The 23320-nt window shown below is 44.6% G+C and overlaps 2 protein-coding genes across 2 annotated transcripts in view; both read right to left on the bottom strand.

Annotated features, from left to right (window-relative positions):
- Positions 1–14715: 14715 nt before the first annotated feature.
- Positions 14716–23320, bottom strand: part of cdk14 (cyclin-dependent kinase 14) — a 207269-nt gene continuing 198664 nt past the window's right edge. The window contains exon 15 of the mRNA XM_036943595.1: positions 14716–15287. The gene's annotated coding sequence lies outside the window, so the exon portion shown is untranslated. The remainder of the gene's footprint in view (positions 15288–23320) is intronic.
- On the bottom strand, positions 18802–22690 carry fzd1 (frizzled class receptor 1). Its single transcript, XM_021626115.2, has one exon. The coding sequence runs from the start codon at positions 22315–22317 to the stop codon at positions 20638–20640; it is 1680 nt and encodes a 559-aa protein (XP_021481790.2). The 5' UTR covers positions 22318–22690; the 3' UTR covers positions 18802–20637.

The raw sequence follows: 23320 nt of genomic DNA, 5'->3' as shown, positions 1-23320 counted from the left end.
TGAGTGAGTTTTGTACGAGTTGTTAACATGTTGATCTGAAGTAATGACGTTCAGTTTAATTGCACAACAAGCCTCCGTAAATTTGTAACACACTGCTCCAGAGTCCAATGGCGGCAAGCTTTACACCACTCCAGCCGACACTTGGCTTTGCGCATGGTGATCTTAGGCTTTTGTGCGGCTTCTCTGCCATGGAAACCTATTTCATGAAGCTCCTAGCGAACAGTTCTTGTGCTGACGTTGCTTCCAGTGGCAGTTTGAAACTCAGTAGTGAGTGTTGCAACTGAGGATGGATGATTTTTACGTGCTACGCACTTCAGCACTCTGCGTTCCCTTTCTGTGAGCTTGTGTGGCCTACCACTTTGTGGCTGAGCCGTTGTTACTCCTAGACATTTTCACTTCACAATAACAGCACTTACAGTTGACCGGGGCAGCTTTAGCATGGCAGAAATTTGGTGAACTCACTTGGAAAGGTGGCATCCTATGACAGTGCCACATTGAAAGTCACTGAGCTCTTCAGTAAGGCCAATGTTTGTTTATGGAGATTGCATGGTGGTGTGCTCGATTTTATACACCTGTCAGCAACGGGTTTGGCTGAAATAGCCGAATCCACTAATTTGAAGGGTTTTGCTTTTGTATATATATTGTATATCACTGATTGTTCAAAAAATTAAGAACACCTGTTCTTTCCATTACATAGACTTGACAGGTGAATCCAGGTGAAAACTATGATCCCTTATTGATGTCACTACAGTCAGTGTAGATCAAGGGGAGGAGACAGGTTAAAGAAAGATCTTTAAGCCTTCAGACAATTGAGACATGGACTGTGTATATGTGCCTTTCAGAGGGTGACAAAAAATGTAAGTGCCTTTGAAATGGGAATGGTAGTAGGTGCCAGGTGCACCGGTTTGCATCAAGAAATAAAGCTGCCGGGTTTTTCGCGCACAATAGTTTCCCGTGTGTATCAAGAATGGTCCACCACCCAAAGGACATTACAGCCAACTTGACACAACTGTGGGAAGCATTGTAGTCAACATTTTCTTCTCTTTTCTGGACGCATATGTAGGTCTTGTATTGGGCCAGGCAAGCAGGCTGGTCGGTTTCCTCTTGTATTTTTTCCACTGCTAGCTGGGCTGCTGGGTTTCTCTCCACCAGAGGTAATGATGGCCTAATTTCTGGCTGAGATTCGGAGAGGAACAGGAAATTCTATAGCCCTCCTCAGAGCAGCGGTTACATTACTGGGAGACACCACTAATATAGACTGGTGCCAGCCTGGAAGTCTGTCTCCGTCTCCTTCCCTCTAACACTGCTTCCCTTCTCTCAATCTCTGTCTCTCTCATTTTCTCTTTCCTTCAATCTAACTCTCTCTTCTCCCCCGTCTCTCTGTCTCTCTCTCTCATTCTCTCTTTCCTTCAATCTAACTCTCTCTTCTCCCCCGTCTCTCTGTCTCTCGCTCTCTCATTCTCTCTTTCCTTCAATCTAACTCTCTCTTCTCCCCCGTCTCTCTCTTTCTCTCTCTCACTTTTTCTCTCTTTCCTTCATAATCTATCTCTGTCTTGCCATCTTTCTAGTTCTCTCTACTCTCTTTCTCTCTCTCTCTCTCTGTCTCTCTCTCTCTCTACCCCTGACTCTTTCCCTCTGACCATCAGAGAAAGATTCTGAAACATTATAGGGCTGCCCAGTTTGAAACATTATAGGGCTGCCCAGTTTTTTATCGATGCACATAGTCACAAAGATACTACAATGCGCTATTATAATAATTTCATTACTTTTAAGATGGCACCGGAGAAGAAGGCAGAAGGCCCCCAGCGGATTGTATTTTTTAGTTTATTTGCGTTGTTTGTAACTTTTTTCTTTTTTAAACTTATTTTGTACATAATGTTACTGCTACCGTTTCTTATCATCAAAAAAGACATCAGGACTGCGATTACTCACCACAGACAAGCAGAATCCTTTTTTTTCTTTCATGACTCTGAGAAGTCTGACGCGAATAATATACTGCTTCCTCGGGAACAGGCCCGATCCAGTGATCTGCGTGAAGAGGAGGCGGAGAAGGAGAAGGTCGGGCTGCCTTCTGAGAATTTGTAGGCGATCGAATAAACCCCACTTCCCTCCATTCTGCTAGCCAACGTGCAATCTTTGGAGAATAAAATTGACGAGTTAGTCGGGGACTTTAATGCAGGGAAACTTAAATCCATTTTTACCAAATTGCCATCAGCATGTTAAATGTGCATCCAGAGGAAAAATAACTCTGGACCACCTATACACCACACACAGAAATGCATACAAAGCCCTCCCTCGCCCTCCATTTGGTAAATCTGACCATAATTCTATTCTCCTGATTCCTGCTTACAAGCAATAATTTAAGCAGGAAGCACCAGTGACTAGATCAATAAAAAAGTGGTCAGATGAAACAGATGCTAAGCTACAGAACTGTTTTGCTAGCACAGACTGGAATATGTTCCCGGGATTACTCCAATGGCATTGAGGAGTACACCACATCAGTCATTGGCTTCATAAATAAGTGCACTGATGACGTCGTCCCCACAGTGACCATATGTACATACCCCAACCAGAAGCCATGGATTACAGGCCACATCCGCACTGAGCTAAAGGCTAGAGTTGCCGCTTCCAAGGAGCAAGACTCTAACCCGGAAGCTTATAAGAAATCACGCTATGCCCTCCGAATAACCATCAAACAGGCAAAGGATCAATACAGGACTAAGATCGAATCATACTACACCGGCTCTGACGCTTGTCGGATGTGGCAGGGCTTGAAAACCATTAGACTACAAAGGGAAGTACAGCCGAGAGCTTCCCAGTGATACGAGCTAAACTACTTCTATGCTCGCTTTGAGGCAATTTACACTGAAACATGCATGAGAGCACCAGCTGTTCCGGAAGACTGCGTGATCACACTCTCTGCAGCCAATGTGAGTAAGAACTTTAAACAGGTCAACATTCACAAGGCCGCAGGGCCAGACGGATTACCAGGACGGGTACGGCGAGCATGCGCTGACCAACTGGCAAGTTTCTTCACTGACTTTTTCAACCTCTCCCTGTCCGAGTCTGTAATATCAACATGTTTTAAGCAGACCACCATAGTCCCTGTGCCCAAGAACACTAAGTTAACCTGCCTAAATGACTACCGACCTGTAGCACTCATGTCTGTAGCCAAGAAGTGCTTTGAAAGGCTGGTCATGGCTCACATCAACAACATCATCCCAGAAACCCTAGACCCACTCCAATTTGCATATCCACAGATGATGCAATCTCTATTGCACTCCACATTGACCTTTCCCACCTGGACAAAAGGAACACCTACGTGAGAATGCTATTCATTGACTACAGCTCAGCACTCAGTACCATAGTGCCCTCAAAGCTCATTAATTTAACTAGGCAAGTCAGTTAAGAACAAATTCTTATTTTAAATGACGGCCTAGGAACTGTGAGCTAACTGCCTTGTTCAGGGGCAGAACAAAATATTTTTACCTTGTCAGCTCGGGGATTCGATCTTGCAACCTTTCAGTTACTAGTCCAATGCTCTAACCACTAGGCTACCTGCCACCCGCTAAGGACCCAGGGACTTAACACCTCCCTCTGCAACTGGATCCTGGACTTCCTGACGGACCGCCCCCAGGTGGTAAGGGTAGGTGACAACACATCCACCATGCTGATCCTCAACACAGGGTCCCTTAGGAGTGTGTGCTCAGTCCCCTCCTGTACTCCCTGTTCACTCATGACTGCACAGCCAGGCACGTGCAGTCCTACACCATGATTAAATTTGCCGATGACACAACAGTGGTAGGCCTGATCACCGACAACGACAAGACAGCCTATAGGGAGGAGGAGATGATTGTGGAGGAGATGATTGTGGACTACAGGAAAAAGAGGACCAAGCACGCCCTCATTCTCATTGACGGGGCTGCTGTGGAGCAGGTTGAGATCTTCAAGTTCCTTGGTGACCATATCACCAACAAACTAACATGGTCTAAGCAGTTAGAGGGCACGACAAAACCTATTCCCCCTCAAGAGACTGAAAAGATTTGGCATGGGTCTTCAGATCCTCAAAAGTTTCTACAGCTGCACCATCGAGAGCATCACTGCCTGGTATGGCAACTGCTCGGCCTCCAACAGCAAGGCAGTGCGAACAGCCCAGTACATCACTGGGGGAAAGCTTCCTGACATCCAGGACCTCAGTACCTGGCGGTGTCAGTGATAGGCCCTAAAAATTGTCAAAGACTCCAGCCACCCTAGTCATAGACTGTTCTCTCTGCTACAGCAGTGCAAGCAGTACTGGAGTGCCAAGTCTAGGTCTAAGAGGCTTCTAAACAGCTTCTACCCCCAAGCCATAAGACTCCTGAACATCTACCCAGACCATTTGCTTTACACAACTGCTACTCTCTGTTGTCATCTATGTATGCACAGTCACTTTAATAATAACTCTACCTACATGTACATACTACCTCAACTAAACGGTGCCTCCGTACATTGACTCTGTATCCATACCCCCCTTTATATAGTCTAGCTATTGTTATTTTACTGCTGCTCTTTAATTACTTGTTACTTTTATCTCTTATTCTTATCCTTATTTTTTGAAACTGCATTGTTGGTTAGGGGCTCGTAAGTAAGCTTTTCACTGCACACCTGTTTTATTCGGCACATGTGTCTAATGCAATTTGATTTGATGTGATTCATTTTCTTACGTACCCCATTATATGTTTACAAAAAAATCAAGGGACAACTACTAATTGTAACATGACCTTATTTGTCAAAACTGCCCAATTTAAATTTGGACAGTCAGACTGCAGAAACTAGGCTTGAGTTGCCAACAAGACTCTGGCAAAGGCTCTAGCGAGGCCTCCCCAGAATGTTAACACGCTTCAGGAGCACATTATCCATCTCTCCTACATCCAAGCCTTCCAAGCCTTCCCCCTCAGCCCGGCCAAAACTGATATTAGAAAGATAAAGTCTTTTGAAGGGGGTCTGGCTCGGTCCTCCATTGAGGCTGGCACACTTGGTGGTGTTAAATCACAGAGTTTGACAGGTCTAGTCTGCAGCTGACAGACATGCGAGGGATGGTAAACCACACTAAACACACACTATCACCCCTGCCAATACAAATCCAATACATGCCTGCCTTACCACCCCTGAACACATGCATGATGCACACACATAGAAACACATGCAAGAATGCAGGCGCTCGCGCACACACAAACAAATACCTTGATCGTAGATCAGACTGACAGCACAGTCAGTCACAGACAAGTCACCCTCACCCTGCACACACAGGCACAAATACACTGACTCTGGATCAGATTGACTCCTGAACACCTAATCAAATGGCTACCCAGAGTATTTGCATTGCCCCCCTCCATCCCCCTTTTGTACACTGCTGCTACTCTCTGTTGATATCATCTATGCATAGTCACTTTAATAACTCTACCCACATGTACATAATACCTCAACTAACCGGTGTATATAGTCTCGCTATTGTTATTTTACTGCTGCTCTTTAATTACTTGTTACTTTTATCTCTTATTCTTATCTGTATTATTATGTTTTACTGCATTGTTGGTTAGGGGCTCGTAAGTAAGCATTTCACTGTAAGGTTTACCACACCTGTTGTATTTGGCGCATGTGATTAATAAAATTTGATTTGAAGTCACCACCCCCCTCCCTGCACACACATGCACAAAATACACTGATCCTGGATCAGATTGACAATATAGTCAGTCACAGACAAGTCACCCCCCTCCCCACACACACACACCACATTAATTTTTAAAAATGTATTTCACCTTTATTTAACCAGGTAGGTTAGTTGAGAACAAGTTCTCATTTACAACTGCGACCTGGCCAAGATAAAGCAAAGCAGTTCTACACATACAACAACACAGAGTTACACATGGAGTAAACAAACATACAGTCAATAATAAAGTAGAAAAAGTCTATATAGAGTGTGTGCAAATGAGGTAAGATAAGGGAGGTAAGGCAATAAATAGGCCATGGTGGCAAAGTAATTACAATATACCAATTAAACAATGGAGTGATAGATGTGCAGAAGATGAATGTGCAAGTAGAGATACTGGGGTGCAAAGGAGAAAGATAAATAAATAAATAAATACAGTATGGGATGAGGTAGTTGGATGGGCTATTTATAGATGGGCTATGTACAGGTGCAGTGAACTGTGAGCTGCTCTGACAGCTGGTGCTTAAAGCTAGTGAGGGAGATGTGAGTCTCCAGCTTCAGTGATTTTTTCAGTTCGTTCCAGTCATTGGCAGCAGAGAACGGGAAGGAAAGGCAGCCAAAGGGAGAATTTGCTTTGGGGGTGACCAGTGACATATACCTGCTGGAGCGCCTGCTACGGGTGGGTGCTGCTATGGTGACCAGTGAGCTGAGATAAGGCGGGGCTTTACCTAGCAAAGACTTGTAGATGACCTGGAGCCAGTGGGTCTGGCGACGAGTATGAAGCGAGGGCCAGTCAACGAGAGCGTACAGGTCGCAGTGGTGGGTAGTATATGGGGCTTTGGTGACAAAACGGATGGCACTGTGATAGACTGCATCCAATTTCTTGAGTAGAGTGTTGGAGGCTATTTTGTGAATGACATCGCCGGAGTCGAGGACCGGTAGGAAGGTCAGTTTTACAAGGGTATGTTTGGCAGCATGAGTGAAGCATGCTTTGTTGCGAAATAGGAAGCTAATTCTAGATTTAATTTTGGATTAGAGATGCTTAAACCTGTTAGAGCTCTAGGGGCGCTATTTCATTTTTGGATAAAAAACGTTCCCGTTTTAAGCGCGATATTTTGTCACGAAAAGATGCTCGACTATGCATATTCTTGATTTTTGGAAAGAAAACACTCTGAAGTTTCAGAATCTGCAAAGATTTTGTCTGTAAGTGCCCCAGAACTCATTCTACAGGCAAAACCAAGATGATGCATCACCCAGGAATTAGCAGAATTTCTGAAGCTCTGTTTTCCATTCTCTCCTTATATGGCTGTGATTGCGCAAGGAATGAGCCTACACTTTCTGTCGTTCGCCCAAGGTCTTAGCAGCATTGTGACGTATTTGTAGGCATATCATTGGAAGATTGACCATAAGAGACTACATTTTCCAAGTGTCCGCCTGGTGTCCTGCGTCGAATTCGGTGCGCAATTGCCAGCTGCTTCTACTTTACCATTTGATTCAGGGGAGAAAGCATGTGTCCAAGAACGATGTATCAATGAAGAGATATGTGAAAAACACCTTGATGATTGATTCTAAACAACGTTTGCCATGTTTTCAGTCGATATTATGGAGTTAATTTGGAAAAAAGTTCGCGTTTTGAGGACTGAATTTTGGGATTTTTTTTGGTAGCCAAATGTGATGTATAAAACTGAGCTATTTCTAATACACAAGGAATCTTTTTGGAAAAACTGAGCATCTGCTATCTAACTGAGAGTATCCTCATTGAAAACATCAGAAGTTCTTCAAAGGTAAATGATTTTATTTGAAGGCTTTTATGTTTTTGTTAATGTTGCGTGCTGGATGCTAACGCTAATGCTAACGCTAAATGCTAACGCGAAATGCTAACGCTAGCTAGCTACTTTTACACAAATGATTGTTTTCCTATGGTTGAGAAGCATATTTTGAAAATCTGAGATGACAGTGTTGTTTACAAAAGGCTAAGCTTGAGAGATGGCATATTTATTTCATTTCATTTGCGATTTTCATAAATAGTTAACGTTGTGTTATGCTAATGAGCTTGCTGATAGATTTACACAATCCTGGATACAGGGGTTTTTTCATAGCTAAACGTGACGCAGAAAACGGAGCGATTTGTCCTAAACAAATAATCTTTCAGGAAAAACTGAACATTTGCTATCTGAGAGTCTCCTCATTGAAAACATCTGAAGTTCTTCAAAGGTAAATGATTTTATTTGAATGCTTTTCTGTTTTTTTGTGTAAATGTTGCCAGCTGAATGCTAATGCTAAATGCTATGTTAGCCATCAATACTGTTACACAAATGCTTGTTTTGCAATGGTTGAGAAGCATATTTTGAAAATCTGAGATGACAGTGTTGTTAACAAAAGGCTAAGCTTGAGAGCTAGCATATTTATTTCATTTCATTTGCGATTTTCATGAATAGTTAACGTTGCGTTATGGTAATGAGCTTGAGTCTGTATTCACGATCCCGGATCCGGGATGGGGAGATCAGAAAGGTTAATGTGAGTCTGGAAGGAGAGTTTACAGTCTAGCCAGACACCTAGGTATTTGTAGTTGTCCACATATTCTAAGTCAGAACCGTCCAGAGTAATGATGCTGGATAGGCGGGTAGGTGCGGGCAGCGATCGGTTGAAGAGCATGCATTTATTTTACTTGCATTTAAGAGCAGTTGGAGGCCACGGATGGAGAGTTGTATGGCATTGAAGCTCGTTTGGAGGTTAGTTAACACAGTGTCCAAAGAAGGGCCAGAAGTATACAGAATGGTGTCGTCTGCGTAGAGGTGGATTAGAGAATCACCAGCAGCAAGTGCAACGTCATTGATGTATACAGAGAAGAGAGTTGGCCCGAGAATTGAACCCTGTGGTACCCCCATAGAGACTGTCAGAGGTCCGGACAACAGGCCCTCCGATTTGACACAATGAACTCGATCAGAGAAGTAGTTGGGTCTGCCGATAAGAATGTGGTGATTGAGAACCTTGGCCAGGTTGATGAGTACAACTGCACAGTAATGTCTATTATCGATGGCGGTTATGATATCGTTTAGGACCTTGAGCGTGGCTGAGGTGCACCCATGACCAGCTCTGAAACCAGATTGCATAGCGGAGAAGGTACGGTGGGATTCGAAATGGACTTTAGAAATGCAGGGTAGGATGGATATAGGTCTGCAGCAGTTTGGGTCTAGAGTGTCTCCCCCTTTTAAGAAGGGGATGATCGCGGCAGCTTTCCAATCTTTGGAAATCTCAGACGATACGAAAGAGAGGTTGAACAGGCTAGTAATAGGGTTTGCAACAATTTCGGCAGATAATTTTAGAAAGAGAGGGTCCAGATTGTCTAGCCCGGCTGATTTGTAGGGGTCCAGACATTCAGAACATCAGCTATCTGGATTTGGGTGAAGGAGAAATGGGGAGGTTTGGGCAAGTTGCTGTGGGGGGTGCAGGGCAGTTGACCATGGTAGGGGTAGCCAGGTGGAAAGCATGGCCAGCCGTAGAAAATGCTTATTGAAATTCACATTTTAGTGGATTTATCGGTGGTGACAGTGTTTCCTAGCCTCAGTGCAGTGGGCAGCTGGGAGGAGTTGCTCTTATCTGAAAGACTCATCTCTTCAGTGGGTCATATGATTGAGTGTAGTCTGGCCCAGGAGTGTGAAGGTGAACGGAAAGGCTCTGGAGCAACGAACCGCCCTTGCTGTCTCTGCCTGGCCGGTTCCCCTCTTTCCACTGGGATTCTCTGCCTCTAACCCTATTAAAGGGGCTGAGTCACTGGCTTACTGGTGCTCTTTCATGCCGTCCCTAGGAGGGGTGCGTCACTTGAGTGGGTTGAGTCACTGATGTGATCTTCCTGTCTGGGTTGGCGCCCCCCCTTGGGTTGTGCCATGGCGGAGATCTTTGTGGGCTATACTCAGCCTTGTCTCAGGATGGTAAGTAGGTGGTTGAAGATATCCCTCTAGTGGTGTGGGGGCTGTGCTTTGGCAAAGTGGGTGGGGTTATATCCTTCCTGTTTGGCCCTGTCCGGGGGTATCATTGGATGGGGCCACAGTGTCTCCTGACCCATCCTGTCTCAGCCTCTAGTATTTATGCTGCAGTAGTTTATGTGTCGGTGGGCTAGGGTCAGTTTGTTATATCTGGAGTACTTCTCCTGTCTTATCCGGTGTCCTGTGTGAATTTAAGTATGCTCTCTCTAATTCTCTCTTTCTCTCTTTCTTTCTCTCTCTCGGAGGACCTGAGCCCTAGGACCATGACTCAGGACTACCTGGCATGATGACTCCTTGCTGTCCCCAGTCCACCTGGCAGTGCTGCTGCTCCAGTTTCAACTGTTCTGCCTGTGATTATTATTATTTGACCATGCTGGTCATTTATGAACATTTGAACATCTTGGTCATGTTCTGTTATAATCTCCACCCGGCACAGCCAGAAGAGGACTGGCCACCCCTCATAGCCTGGTTCCTCTCTAGGTTTCTTCCTAGGTTTTGGCCATTCTAGGGAGTTTTTCCTAGCCATCGTGCTTCTACACCTGCATTGCTTGCTGTTTGGGGTTTTAGGCTGGGTTTCTGTACAGCAATTTGAGATATCAGGTGATGTATGAAGGGCTATATAAATAACATTTGATTTGATTTGATTTATTATCCATGGACTTTCCAGTGTCCCAGAACTTTTTTGAGTTAGTGCTACAGGATGCACATTTCTGTTTGAAAAAGCTAGCCTTATCTTTCCTAACTGCCTGTGTATATTGCTTCCTAACTTCCCTGAAAAGTTGCATATCACGGTGGCTATCCGATGCTAATGTAGTATGTCACAGGATGTTTTTGTGATGGTCAAGGGCATTCAGGTCTGGAGTGAACCAAGGGCTATATCTGTTTCTGGTTCTACATTTTTTGAATGGGGCATGCTTATTTAAGATGGTGATGAAGGCACCTTTAAAGAATAGCCAGGCATCTACTGACGGGATGAGGTCAATATCCTTCCAGGATACCCGGGCCAGCACGATTAGAAAGGCCTGCTCACTGAAGTGTTTTAGGGAGCGTTTGACAGTGATGAGGGGTGGTCGTTTGACCACTGACCAATTACGGATGCAGGCAATGATCACTGAGATCTTGGTTGATAACAGCAGAGGTTTATTTGGAGGGCAAGTATGAGGGTGCCCCTGTTTACGGATTTGGGGTTGTACCTGGTAGGTTCATTGATGATTTGTGTGGGATTGAGTGCATCAAGCTTAGATTGTAGGATGGCCGTGGTGTTAAGCATGTCCCAGTTTAGGTCACCTAGTAGCACGAGCTCTGAAGATAGATGGGGGGCAATCAATTCACATATGGTGTCCAGGGCACAGCAGTGGGCTGAAGGTGGTCTATAGCAAGCGGCAACGGTGAGAGACTTGTTTCTGGAAAGGTGTATTTTTAAAAGTAGAAGCTTGAATTGTTTGGGTACAGACCTGGATAGTATGACAGAACTCTGCAGGCTATCTCTGCAGTAGATTGCAACTCCGCCACCTTTGACAGTTCTATCTTGTCGGAAAATGTTAAAGTTAGGGATGGAAATTTCAGGGTTTTTGGTGGTCTTCCTAAGCCAGGATTCAGACACGGCTAGGACATCCAGTTTGGCAGAGTGTGCTAAAGCAGTGAATAAAACAAACTTAGGGAGGAGGCTTCTAATGTTAACATACATGAAACCAAAGCTTTTACAGTTACAGAAGTTAACAAATTAGAGCACCTGAGGAATAGGAGTGGAGCTAGGCACTGCAGGGCCTGGATTAACCTCTACATCACCAGAGGAACAGGAGTAGGATGCGGGTACAGCTAAAGGCTATAAGAACTGGTCGTCTAGTACGTTTGGGACAGAGAGTAAAAGGAGCAGGTTACTGGGAGCGATAGATTAGATTGAAGGCATAATGTACAGACAAAGGTATGGTAGGATGTGAATACATTGGAGGTAAACCTAGGCATTGAGTGATGAGAGAGATATTGTCTCTAGAAACATTTAAACTAGCTGATGTCACCGCATGTGTGGGAGGTGGAACTAAAGGTTTGGCTAAGGCATATTGAGCAGGGCTAGAGGCTCTAAAGTGAAAGAAGACAAGAATCACTAACCAGAACAGCAATGGACAAGGCATATTGACATTAGGGAGAGGCATGCGTAGCCGAGTGATCATAGGGGTCCAGTGAGTTGTTAGGCTGGCTGGAGACATGGCGATTCAGACAGCTAGCAGGCCGGGGCTAGCAAGCTAGCAGAAGGGCCTTAGAGGGATGTCGCGACGGAGGAAGTCTGTTATAGCCTCCTCGTGCGGTTATGTCGATAGACCAGTCGTGATGGATTAGTAGGGTTCCGTGTATCAAAGGGGTCCAGTCCAATTGACAAAATAGGTATAGTAGCCCAAGAAATTGGCTGGTGGATCTCTTCAGCTAACAGTTCAATATGCTCTAGACAGCTAGCGGGCCGCGGCTAGCAGGCTAGCAGATGGGCATTCAGGGGACGTCGCGACGTAGGAGCCAGTTGAATAACCCCCTCGGGCAGATTACGTCGGTAGTCCAGTCGTGAAGGAGCTTGGTGCCGGCAGTAAATGGGGTCCGGGCCAATTGGAAAAATAGGTATTGTAGCCCCGGAGTGGCTGATGGACCTCTTCAGCTAGCTGGGAGATGGGCCTAGCATGGGCTAGCTCCAGGTTAACTGGTGCTTGCTTCGGTTTTAGAGACGTTAGCCAGGAGTAGCCACTTGGATTGCAGCTAGCTAGCTGCGATGATCCAGGTGAAAAGGTTCAGAGCTGGCGATAGGAATCGGGGGATATAGAGAGAAAATAGGTCCGGTATGCTTTGGTTTGAATTGTGTTGTGCAAACTGGCGAGAGTTTTCCGAGCTATAGGTTAGCTGATGATCGCTAGCAGTGATTAGCTGACTACTAGCTAGTAGCTAGTTAGCTTCTGTTGGGGGATTCCGGTTCAGAAGTAAAAAAAAATACTTTAGAAAAAAAGCAGATCCACACCACATTGGGTGAGGAGAGTATTTTGAAGTTGAGGTTTAGAAAAATATAAAAAGATATGAGAAGAAAAATATATAAAAAGATATATACATGGGACACGACGGGATGAGGACAAAGACGTCTGACTGCTACGCCGTCTTGGAAACACCCACCAACATGGTTCTCATTAGCCTCACTATAGCCTTGGGTATGTTGGCAGAGCCCCCTGCTCCTCCCCCTTGGCAGCACACACACAGAAAGAGAGCGGTGTATTTATACATTGTCCCTGTGTTTCCCATTAGGAGGGCTCTGTAGCCTGTCTGTGTGTTCTCATTACCACAGGCCCAAACACTCTCAGTGGTAGTTACGTTCTCTCTCTCTGTGTGTGTGTGTGTGTGTGTGTGTGTGTGTGTGTGTGTGTGTGTGTGTGTGTGTGTGTGTGTGTGTGTGGTGTCAAAAGCTCAAATCAACATGAGCGTATCCATAAAGTATTTATAAGCACTACAAAGATGCTTCACAAGAATATATGACCAAAGTCATACTGCATAAAAGGTCCTTCCACCTACTTGTACTTTACCTGACTGCTGAAGCAGCTATATAGGCCTTATAAAGGGATTACGACAATTATTAATTTAAACAGCAGATGAAACAGCAGGACTTTGGTCAAAGCCAAAGTGGTGTAATCTTTACTGGCCATCACCATGGCATGCTCAACCCTTTCTGCTGTGCTCTCTAATGCATGAATCTGCACCCTTTCTCTTCCCTCTCTCTTGCCCTCTCACAGCTCCTATCTGCACTTCTTTACAAAACAACAAGAGGTTGAAAACAGACGGATCCTATTAAGAAATGTCATGCTTGCATAGTTCCATTCAACTCTCCCTGAAACACTGTGAGGATGCTGAGGAATAATTCAATTTGATCTGTATTTTTTTCTCTCCCCCAGGGAAACTCACTGTTGCTCCTAAACTGAGTGATGTTCCATTGAATCCCTATTAGAGATTAAATCACTGTCTGACGGAGTGAATCACACTGTGAAACTGAACCACCATATGTGGCTGGATCGCAGTGGGCGATAGATAGCATTACTGTGTCTTCTTGTGTGTGTGCGTTTTTCAATCCATGTGTAAAGTAACTGAATCATTTTTTGTCCCTCATAACGCAGTTTGGTTGAGAATGTGTGTGTGTGTGTGTGTGTGTACTGTGTATGGCCTGGGTTAGTCTGTTTGTCCCGTAGGGGCAGGAAGCCACAGACAGCCATCAATGAGCGTCGGACTGATTTACAGAGAGTATGCGAGGAAACCTTAATGACAGGGTCGTCACGGAAGTGGGATCAAATTCATCTTTATGGCTGCCTAACTATGTGGGAGGGGACAGTTGCTGTTTTTATCCACCCTGTCGTCTGCAGAAGTATGTCAACAGTTTGAAACAACCCACATTTAAAATCCAGAGCTGTACACTCAACGAGAGTTGAGATTGTATGTACTGGGTTTAGTGTGACTGAGCTACTTTCCACATGCAGACGTTTCAAGCGCGCTCATTTGTGAACATTAAACATTCAGCCCCAACATAAAATGCTAGCAGAGAAAGTTAGGGTGTTCATCATCTTCAGTAGTGACTTTTGGGCATCGTGTTCGGCACCAATGAGAACAATAATGCTATCTAGAGTAAATACATGAACGAGGATCCATATTGCTATATGTTGCTAGGCAGTGTAATGTGCAATCTGAAAAAGAACCCCTCTCTAAGAGAGAGAAAGAGAGAGAGAGAGATGGGAGGGAGGGAGGGATGACTCACTTCCAGAGATAAGCAGAAGATAACGTTCCTCTTCCTCCTCCTCCCCCAGGCATGTTGGCCCAGTGATTGACACCTCGTTAGGAGCTGCTCTCCTCTCCCTGAGGAAGAGGGTTTCGCAGCAGTGCAATCTTTGATAACCCTGTCACACGATATCACAAACCGTAATTACGATTGGTGCCGGGGAATTGACAACACCTCCCTAGGGAAAAGGCTGCCATCACAGAACACTGCTGCACTTCTTGACTCTCTCTGCTCTGCTCTCAATGTGGTGTAAAATAATCCTCAGATTGGCCCGACATAAATAACGGCACAGGAAAAGGGTTCAGAAGGCTTTATCTAAATTGCAATGCAAATTCTATACAAACATGTCCTGATGTCAGAAATGTACTGTGTCTTATGAAGTCCTTCTGTAGGTAGTAGGCAAATAAAGTGTTACCAAAAACATAGCGGCTCCTCATTTCAGATAAAGAAAAGGCTTTAGGAATGAAATGTGTAGGTAAGGAAAGTAAACATAAGAATGATCTCAGAGAGATGACAGAGAGGAGATTGCTCCAACAAAACCAACAGCAAATGACAGATATTGATGTTGGCATGTGATCTGGGGTGGTGGGTGCTATCTGGGATCCTCGGGATGTCCATACCCTAAACTTCAACCCTACCCTTACCCTAACCTTAACCCTTACCAACCATTTTAAATGTCAACTTCAATGAGGTAGGGACGTCCCAAGGAACCCGGGCAGCAAGGACACATCCGGTGTGACATCTCTTCCAGGTGTATGTGAGGGGCAGGTCAAGTTCACTGGATCAGATGGACAGCATGGTACAATATACTGTAATCTGCTTTCTACTGAGAGAGAGAGAGAGAGAGAGAGAGAGAGAGGAGAGAGAGTTAGCGAGAGAGAGAGTTAGAGAGTGAACAGGAGCTGTTAAACATTGCTTTGACCTTGAGGAGGTTTCAACACAAAATTGGAATGTTAAACTATGTGCTATGTATGGAAACAATGTACAGTAGGATTCGTACTGGAAGTCTATTTTCCTGCAGGCTACAAACAACAAAACCTAATTATAGCTGGGCTCAGATGAGCTCACTACCAGGAGACTCCAAGGAATGAACATGAAAAATCTGTTTCATATTCCCATAAATACTGCCTTGTTCAAATCTATTGCATTAAAAAGAACACTTCAGTGACTGTATTGTTATTGTAGATGTTCACTGATGATGAACATTCCAACCTTATCACAAATCAGGGTTGATGACACAAACTAGAGCTTCAATGCTCTGCTGTGAAAGGCCTGTTTAAGTATGTTTGACTTGTTCTTTTCAACACAGTGAGTGAGAGCTTCTGCAGTGGAGGGCGTTGTGAAACAGCAGTGATTTGTGTGAGAGGCAATGTCAGACATGACCATCTCAACACACTCAGACAGGCTCAGGCAGGGACCGCTGGGAAACGGGATGACAAGGTCAGTGTGTGTGTGTATTTCAGACTGTGTGCATGTCTTATGACTGAGAAAACAGAGCCTGAAAATCAGTTTGTATTATTTTAAATACATGGACGGATGAACACGTTCTAGGCCAGGGGTTCCTAAACTTTTTCACTCAGTTCCACCTTCCAGCATTGGGGAACATTCCGAGCCACCCCTGGACGCGCTTGAGCCACGTCTATTTCGATGGGCACAAGCGGTTCATGACACAAACTGTTCACACTCGTCTTGTTGGTGGAGAGAACATTTAGCAGGTTTAATGCTAATTTCCTGCAATTCTATACATTTTGCCATGTATAATGTCTATTCATGTGATATCTGAGTGACTCAAACATTACCACAAAATCTTTGGGCTAAAAAACATAGCTAAAAATCGTTAGCTGACATAGTCTAGTTGAGCTGGACATTTCTGACAAGTTATAAATAGCTCTAAGGTCTGCAATGACTGACAAGACAAGAGGAACTGATGAGGCACTACCCAATTCGAAATGGCACCTTGTGCATTCTACTATTGCAACTTTCATTCAAGAGTAATTTGAAAACCAGACTGACCCCCACTCCCATCGCCCCACAGTTTGGGAACCACTGTTCTAGGTTATAAAACAGCAATTTAGCCTTCTTTATATTCACCTATAATAGACTAAGACGGGCGAAGAGATTTGTTTTTGCATCCACCTGGCAGGCTGGCACTATAGACAGTTAGCATTCACATTCTTCCCAAAGTGCACTACAGTCAGTTGGTTAGCATAGCTTTAGCATTCTTTACAAAGTCTACCCTGAGGTGATAAATGCTCAGTGGGATAAGCTAACAACAACATGCAGTCAGACAAGTCTGAAACGCTCCACAGTCATAAAACCTGTTGTCTGGGCTGATGGGGGAGGTACTAGGAGAGAGTAAACACACAATAACATCACCACTGTGTGACCTGCCGTGTCCTCTGTGAAGATAGAGGGGTCAGAAGTTCATAAGGTCAACCCCATACATAGTGACAGGTGAAGCAGAATGTTATTTGAGTCATTTGAAAACAGCAGCAGTATTTGAGCAATTATTCCAGTATTTTCCAAAACTAGGAAATGTCACTGAGCTCTCTGCATTATGAATAAATATTATTACATCCATCGTGTGGCAACATTAACACGATAGCCTTCTTAAAATGTCTAAGGCAACTTGTGTGACTGGCCCATAAATGCATGTTGATGCTGAGGTTTAGGTTTATATTGTGTCTCTATACTCTCTCTCCTGCCCTCCTCCAGCTCCCAGCATTTCAGGCCAGAGTAGAGTTGTTGAGTAGGTCTAAAGTCTGACCACAGAGCAGCAGAGAGGAGAGGGACTGAGACTGAGGGACAAGCAGTTCTCTGTGTGCTCTGGCCTGGGCTGCTGGCTATACAAGCACTTCCTGACAAACCAGTAGCAAGCCAGGCATCAGGAAGACACACTGACAGGGAGGGAGGCAGACAGAGAGAGACCTAGCATACACATATTATGTGTGTCATAAATGGCACCCTATTCCCTATGGGCCCGGGTCAAAAGTAGTGTACCATATAGAGAATATGATGCCATTGGTGATGCAGCCTTAGTATATGTTCAGTCAGCTAAGTCAAATCAATAAGGGCTTGAAATTAAGGCATGGACTGTACGTCCATAGAGGTCGGTCAGTGGTACTCTTATAGGAGGAAAACATAGCCCATGTTACTATGAATCCAGAGACTAGAAGTGGCTACCATTCAGCTAAATGACCTGAAGGTTGCTTAGGCACTGCATTGAATCAAGTCCTCAACTCTGTGCCAAGCACTTACTACATCTCACTGATACTCAACATTTTCACAACGAAAATGGGGAGTGTTCTTCAGCACACCTGCTAACCTGTCTGAGACTAAGGGCTCGATTTAATCCGTAGCTCAGAATATCTGCGTTGTAGCGCAGTTCACATTTAAAGGTCACTTCCGATTGAGCCGACGTATCGTTTACCATGAATGCAGAGTCTCCGCGACCTTGGGAACATTGCTTTTAATTGTCACCCGTGCTATAAAGCAGATCTTCAGCGAAGCGGATTGAACTGTGCGTATGCATAAACTACTGGACATGAGCCATATATATAGTTCACATTAAGTTATGGTCAGTTTAGCCACAAACTAGACAGCCACAGACTTCAGAGAAGCTTGGACACAATAGACACAAGAGTGAACAGAGCAACAAAATTAAAGACAACAACAAAACTACCCTAAACAACGGCTGTATGAAAGTTGAGTAGCTGACCTACGTATGTGACTGCCAGACATGGGACACAAGCTAGTTTAAGTGCAAAGCAACAATGCCCCTACACAAGTAAGGCCTCTGAGCATTCACAGTGCATACCAACCATTCACAAGATTCCCATCCACCTCATTTAGCCTAACCAGAGAGCTGTATTTGATTAACATCCACCCAGGATAAGGAAGTTATTTTTCAAACCAGACTTCCCAGTTGGCTGTAACCACTGAGATAAAACTCATGTTCACTGTTTAGCTTTTCCAGCTGTAAAAATGATTGCTATTACCATGTTGTTACAAAGTGAATACTATATAGAGTCGATGAAGCAGATTTGTTACACTCCAAATCTTAAACTACATTTTAGGCAGGTACCCTAGCGGTTAAGAGCATTGGGCCAAGAACCGAAAGGTCGCTGGTTCTAATCCCCTAGCCGAGTAGTTGAAAAATATGTTGATGTGCCCTTGAGCAAGGCACTTAACACTAATTGCTCCTGGAAGTCGTTCTGAATAAGACCACCTGCTAAATTACTCAAATGTAAATGTACACTAGGCTAACAGCATGATTCAATCCATCAACTTTGGTTTATAACACATAATATAATAGATATTTCAAATCAACATGACAGTTGGTGCAAAGGTGGGATTTTTTATTCTTTAAAGTAATCAGTGTGAATATAAAGAAATGTTTCTATAAATATAATGTTTTTAATAACAAACAAATGCAGAATACCAGAATTAAACATAATAGATGTCAAAGGTATGAACATGTTGTTTAATGGAGAGCCATCCATGCATTTAGGGTAAAATAACTGTCATGCATTTGACAAGAACATAACAGAAGATGTCTGAGGTGGGGACAGATCACGGTGTCTAGCTTTATTAAGGCTAAAGACAGCTGCTCACCCTGCATGGTTAGCACCGACACACACGCACACACACACGAGCATGTGTGCACACACAAACACACACTTAACCAGGAGAGAAATGACACAGGGGTGAAAGGGGACTGCTCAAAGCTGCCACCTGGGCCCATTGTAAAAAATACAGCCACATTTTGCCAACAATTACCTTCTGGGGAATAATAATTTTCTGACTCTGATTACCTGTAGGTCTGAAAATTACAAAACGCACTGTCCTATCTCCTTCAATTATTCATTTGTTTTCAGTTTTTATAAGGCAATTATACAGCCGGCTGTAGAGTAGGCTACTGCGTATTTCAACTTGTTCATTAGTAAAGTATTGGTATTTTAGCTGTCTGAATGTCTGTCTGTCTGTGAGAAAGCATTAGGGGGTGCAGCTGATGTGTTATGTAGCCCACCTCTGAGTCGGAGCTGTCTCTGTCCAGCATTCTGTATTCCCCTAGCCTGGTCCAAGACCTGATTGTGCTGTCCTGCCTACTCCTATGGTTCTTCGGGGGTTGGCAAGACAGCACAAACAGATCTGGGACCAGGCTAGTATTCCCCTCAAAGTGCTCAAAAAGGTAAACAAAGCCACAAACAACGTGTGTCTGTTCTGTGTTCATAGGCAGAAGGTCTATCTGAAACACATAAACAAAATGTTGAAAAGATCCTGCAAATGGCTTACTTTCATTCTATTACAATATTGTGTCACCAAAAGACGGCTTTTAACTTTGGTGCAACTATTTGGGCTTTATTTTGGGCTAAATGTTCTCATTCTGGCTCATTCTCATTGAGGTTATGAAAATACATGTGTATTTGGAGGATACATGTCATGTAGGCTACACAGTACATGTGCACACAATCCCAAACCTTTACCTACTTTCTTGTTTTAAAAATGCTGATTGTATTTTTAACCGTCAAATCCAAGGCATTTAGAAATATGTTGAACACATAGTCCCAAACCTATACCTTGTTTTAAAATACATGTTGATCATATTTTTAACCTTCAAATCCCAGGCATTTAGAAATATGTTGAATAGAAGAGAACAGTTGGACAGAAAGAACAACAGTATAATGGGGGATAAGGACCCACGAGGAAGCAATTGTTTTTCACGGGACTCTGCTGCTTAGAATAGAAACAATGTTCAGAGCCAGTCTACTGATCAAAGACAGCTACAACCCTCTCCCAACAGTGACCAAGCCAACTCAGGTCCTAAGACAACCACATCCTTAATGCTAAATGCTCAGTTAGCTGGCTCTTTATCACATAGGTCCATTTTCATTATGCCCAAAGTGTGTCAAATAAATGTTGGTTTTAATAGAGGGAAACAACTAAAAAAGAGAATTTTGATCTTTAAATACAAATATATACTTACAAAAATCTCACAAAATGTTTTATGTACAATAGAAACATCATGTCCCAATGAGTGTCTCTGCATGGCAATTAAGTCCAAAAACGATTATCATTCATTCAGTCTGTAAATAAACAGTTTTTTTTGTGTGTGTGGGGGACACCCATCATAGGCTAAAGTACATCCAGAGGTCTCACCCCATTCAGACCATTCACACTGTGGTCTCTCCCTGTCTGTTGTTAGCCAGTCTCGTATAAAACCTCTTCCAGGAGTTGAGGGTCTTCCCAGACCAGATCCAGAACCCGGACGTTATCCCCACAATCAGAGTCATGAGGTACTTGATCATGAAGACGGTGAAGTCGGGGCTCATGTTGGGGTGTGGGTGGGCCGGACAGGGCACGGCGAACGTCTTACACGTCTGGCTGATCCACGTCCTCTCCCACTGCTCCCGGAAGGCCTGCTCGTAGAAGTAGCAGGCGATGACGATGGTGGCGGGGACGGTGTAGAGCACGCTGAAGATCCCTATCCTCACCATCAGCTTCTCCAGCTTCTCCATCTTGGTGCCGTCGTGCTTCATGATGGTTCTGATCCGGAACAGAGACACGAAGCCGGCCAGGAGGAACGAGGTGCCGATGAAGAGGTAGACAAAGAGCGGCGCCAGGACGAAGCCTCGGAGAGCGTCCACGCTGTTGATGCCCACGAAGCACACGCCGCTAAGGACATCCCCGTCCACCTGGCCCACCGCCAGGATAGTGATGGTCTTAATGGCGGGCACAGCCCACGCCGCCAGGTGGAAGTACTGCGAGTTGGCCTCGATGGCTTCGTGACCCCACTTCATCCCTGCTGCCAGGAACCAGGTGAGGGCCAGGATGACCCACCAGATGGAGCTGGCCATGCTGAAAAAATACAACATCATGAAGAGGATGGTACAACCCTCCTTTTTGGTACCCTGCACCACAGTTCTAATGTCGTTGTCAAACCTGTCATTGCAAACCACCTTGTCCTCAAGGAGAAATCCAGCTATGTAGGCAATGGACACCATGGTGTAGCAACCGGATAGGAAGATAATAGGACGCTCAGGGTAGCTGAAGCGCTTCATGTCCACCAGATAGGTTAGAACGGTAAATAACGTGGATGCACAACATAACACGGACCAGATTACTATCCATATCCTGGCGAATTTTAACTCTTCCTCGCTGAAGTACATCATTCCGTTAGATTTCTTTGGCTCGCACGGTGCGCCACAGTCATCCTCACCGAGAAAACGGTAATTCAAATAAGTGGGTACTTTCAGAGATGCCGGGCACTTGAACTGTCCTTTTACAATCGCAGTATCGTGCGGAGGCTCCGTTACATCAGGGGTGGGGTTGACCGGTGTGTTTTGACCCGACATATTCTGCCCGACGCACAGCTCGCCCGCTCCGTGAACCGGGAAAGACTCGCAAGCGAGGCTGACCGGCCACTGAAAACCGAATTTGTTCATGAGCGCCTCGCAGCCCTGTCTCGCCCTCTCGCACAGTGACCTGCACGGGGGAAGCGCCTGCTCAAGCACAGTGCAAACAGGCGCATACATGGAGCAGAGGAAAAACTTTAAATCAGGAGAACACTGAACTTTCACAAGCGGGTAAAACTGGTGTACCTCGAGCCCTGCTTCCTCCTGGTTTGTGTGTCCTAGTAAATTTGGCATGATGGTCTCGTTGTATGCGATGTCTGTACAAAGTGGAATAGAAATCGGCTGGCAAAAACCGTGCTCCGGAATAGACATTCCCCGGTCGCCATACTGTCCATTTACCCTTATAGATCCTAAACTGATCAATAAAAACACCTGCAAAAATATACACAGTACTCTGTTGTAATCCATTGCGAAAGCATTACGCACGGCCACAGACATACTTTCTTTGCGGTTTCTTCCAAAACTAGCTAGCTCGCCAGCTAGCGAGCCACTACTTCCCCGCTCCCTTTCTGTGTTCGGTTTTTCTTTCCTTGTAAATGTAACATTACTCCCTTCCAGCGTAACTTTTGGTTGTTTTCGCTTCTCCCCGCCGTTGCGCAGAGATGTTGAAGGTCCCCCAAAATCGAAAAATATCGCTGACAGAATTTGGAGAAGAAAATCCAACCTACTATACACAACACACAGGTCCGGAGTCCGCAATGTTCTTCTGCTGCTCTAGCTGCGCGACAAACGAGATAGCCTCTCTCTGCTCTGCGCTGTTGAAACCTGTTTCCAGGCGCCCTGCTGTCTCAGTGAGCCGTCTCTCTCTCCTCCATATGGAAAAAAGGGTTGGACTAACAGATGGCATGGTTTAGGGATCGTCTACAATTGTTCATCTTGTGCATGGCTGATGAGTTTCAATGTCTTAGTTCTATAGCCGAAACAATATCACATATTTCAAATAAGAATCATGCCCTTATAAATAGGCCTATGATACTTCTGAAAGCCACATCTAGGACTACTGACGGAAAAGGAAATACTATTTTACAAATCTGACAGAAGGCCTACCGTTTATATGAGCAAACCCTTTACCCTTAATTAACTTCTATGTTCATTAAAACTGTGAGGTATTGACTCAGAGATATCATATTAGACCTCCTCAAATAGCCTACTATTGTAACAGTCCAGACTCCCTTGATATTATCAACCAGTAAAACGGTGTGTGACTGTAAAACACTCTAAATAAATGCCATGCGCGTTACATATTACAAATGAGTATAGCCTAAATGGGTCTTTTAGAGAGGGAAGAACAACCAGCATAATTTTAATCAGTCTCCCCTTTCAACCATAATGTCGTCTCCACCGTTAGGCCCTAGGGACAGGGATGAAAGTGGTTTGTCACCATGAGCCTTTGGGATCAGAGGGGTTTCAAATCCATCTCACACAGTGGTGCACGCAGAGG

This window comes from Oncorhynchus mykiss, chromosome 2 (assembly GCF_013265735.2).
Source record: "Oncorhynchus mykiss isolate Arlee chromosome 2, USDA_OmykA_1.1, whole genome shotgun sequence".
Classification (NCBI taxonomy): domain Eukaryota; kingdom Metazoa; phylum Chordata; class Actinopteri; order Salmoniformes; family Salmonidae; genus Oncorhynchus; species Oncorhynchus mykiss.
The sequence above is the reverse complement of the archived record's forward strand: the minus strand, read 5'-3'. Positions and strand labels throughout refer to the sequence as shown.

What these genes read in the sequence shown, in the direction of transcription:
- fzd1 (XM_021626115.2), bottom strand. Translation starts at nt 22,317, where the DNA reads ATGTCTGTGGCCGTGCGTAATGCTTTCGCAATGGATTACAACAGAGTA.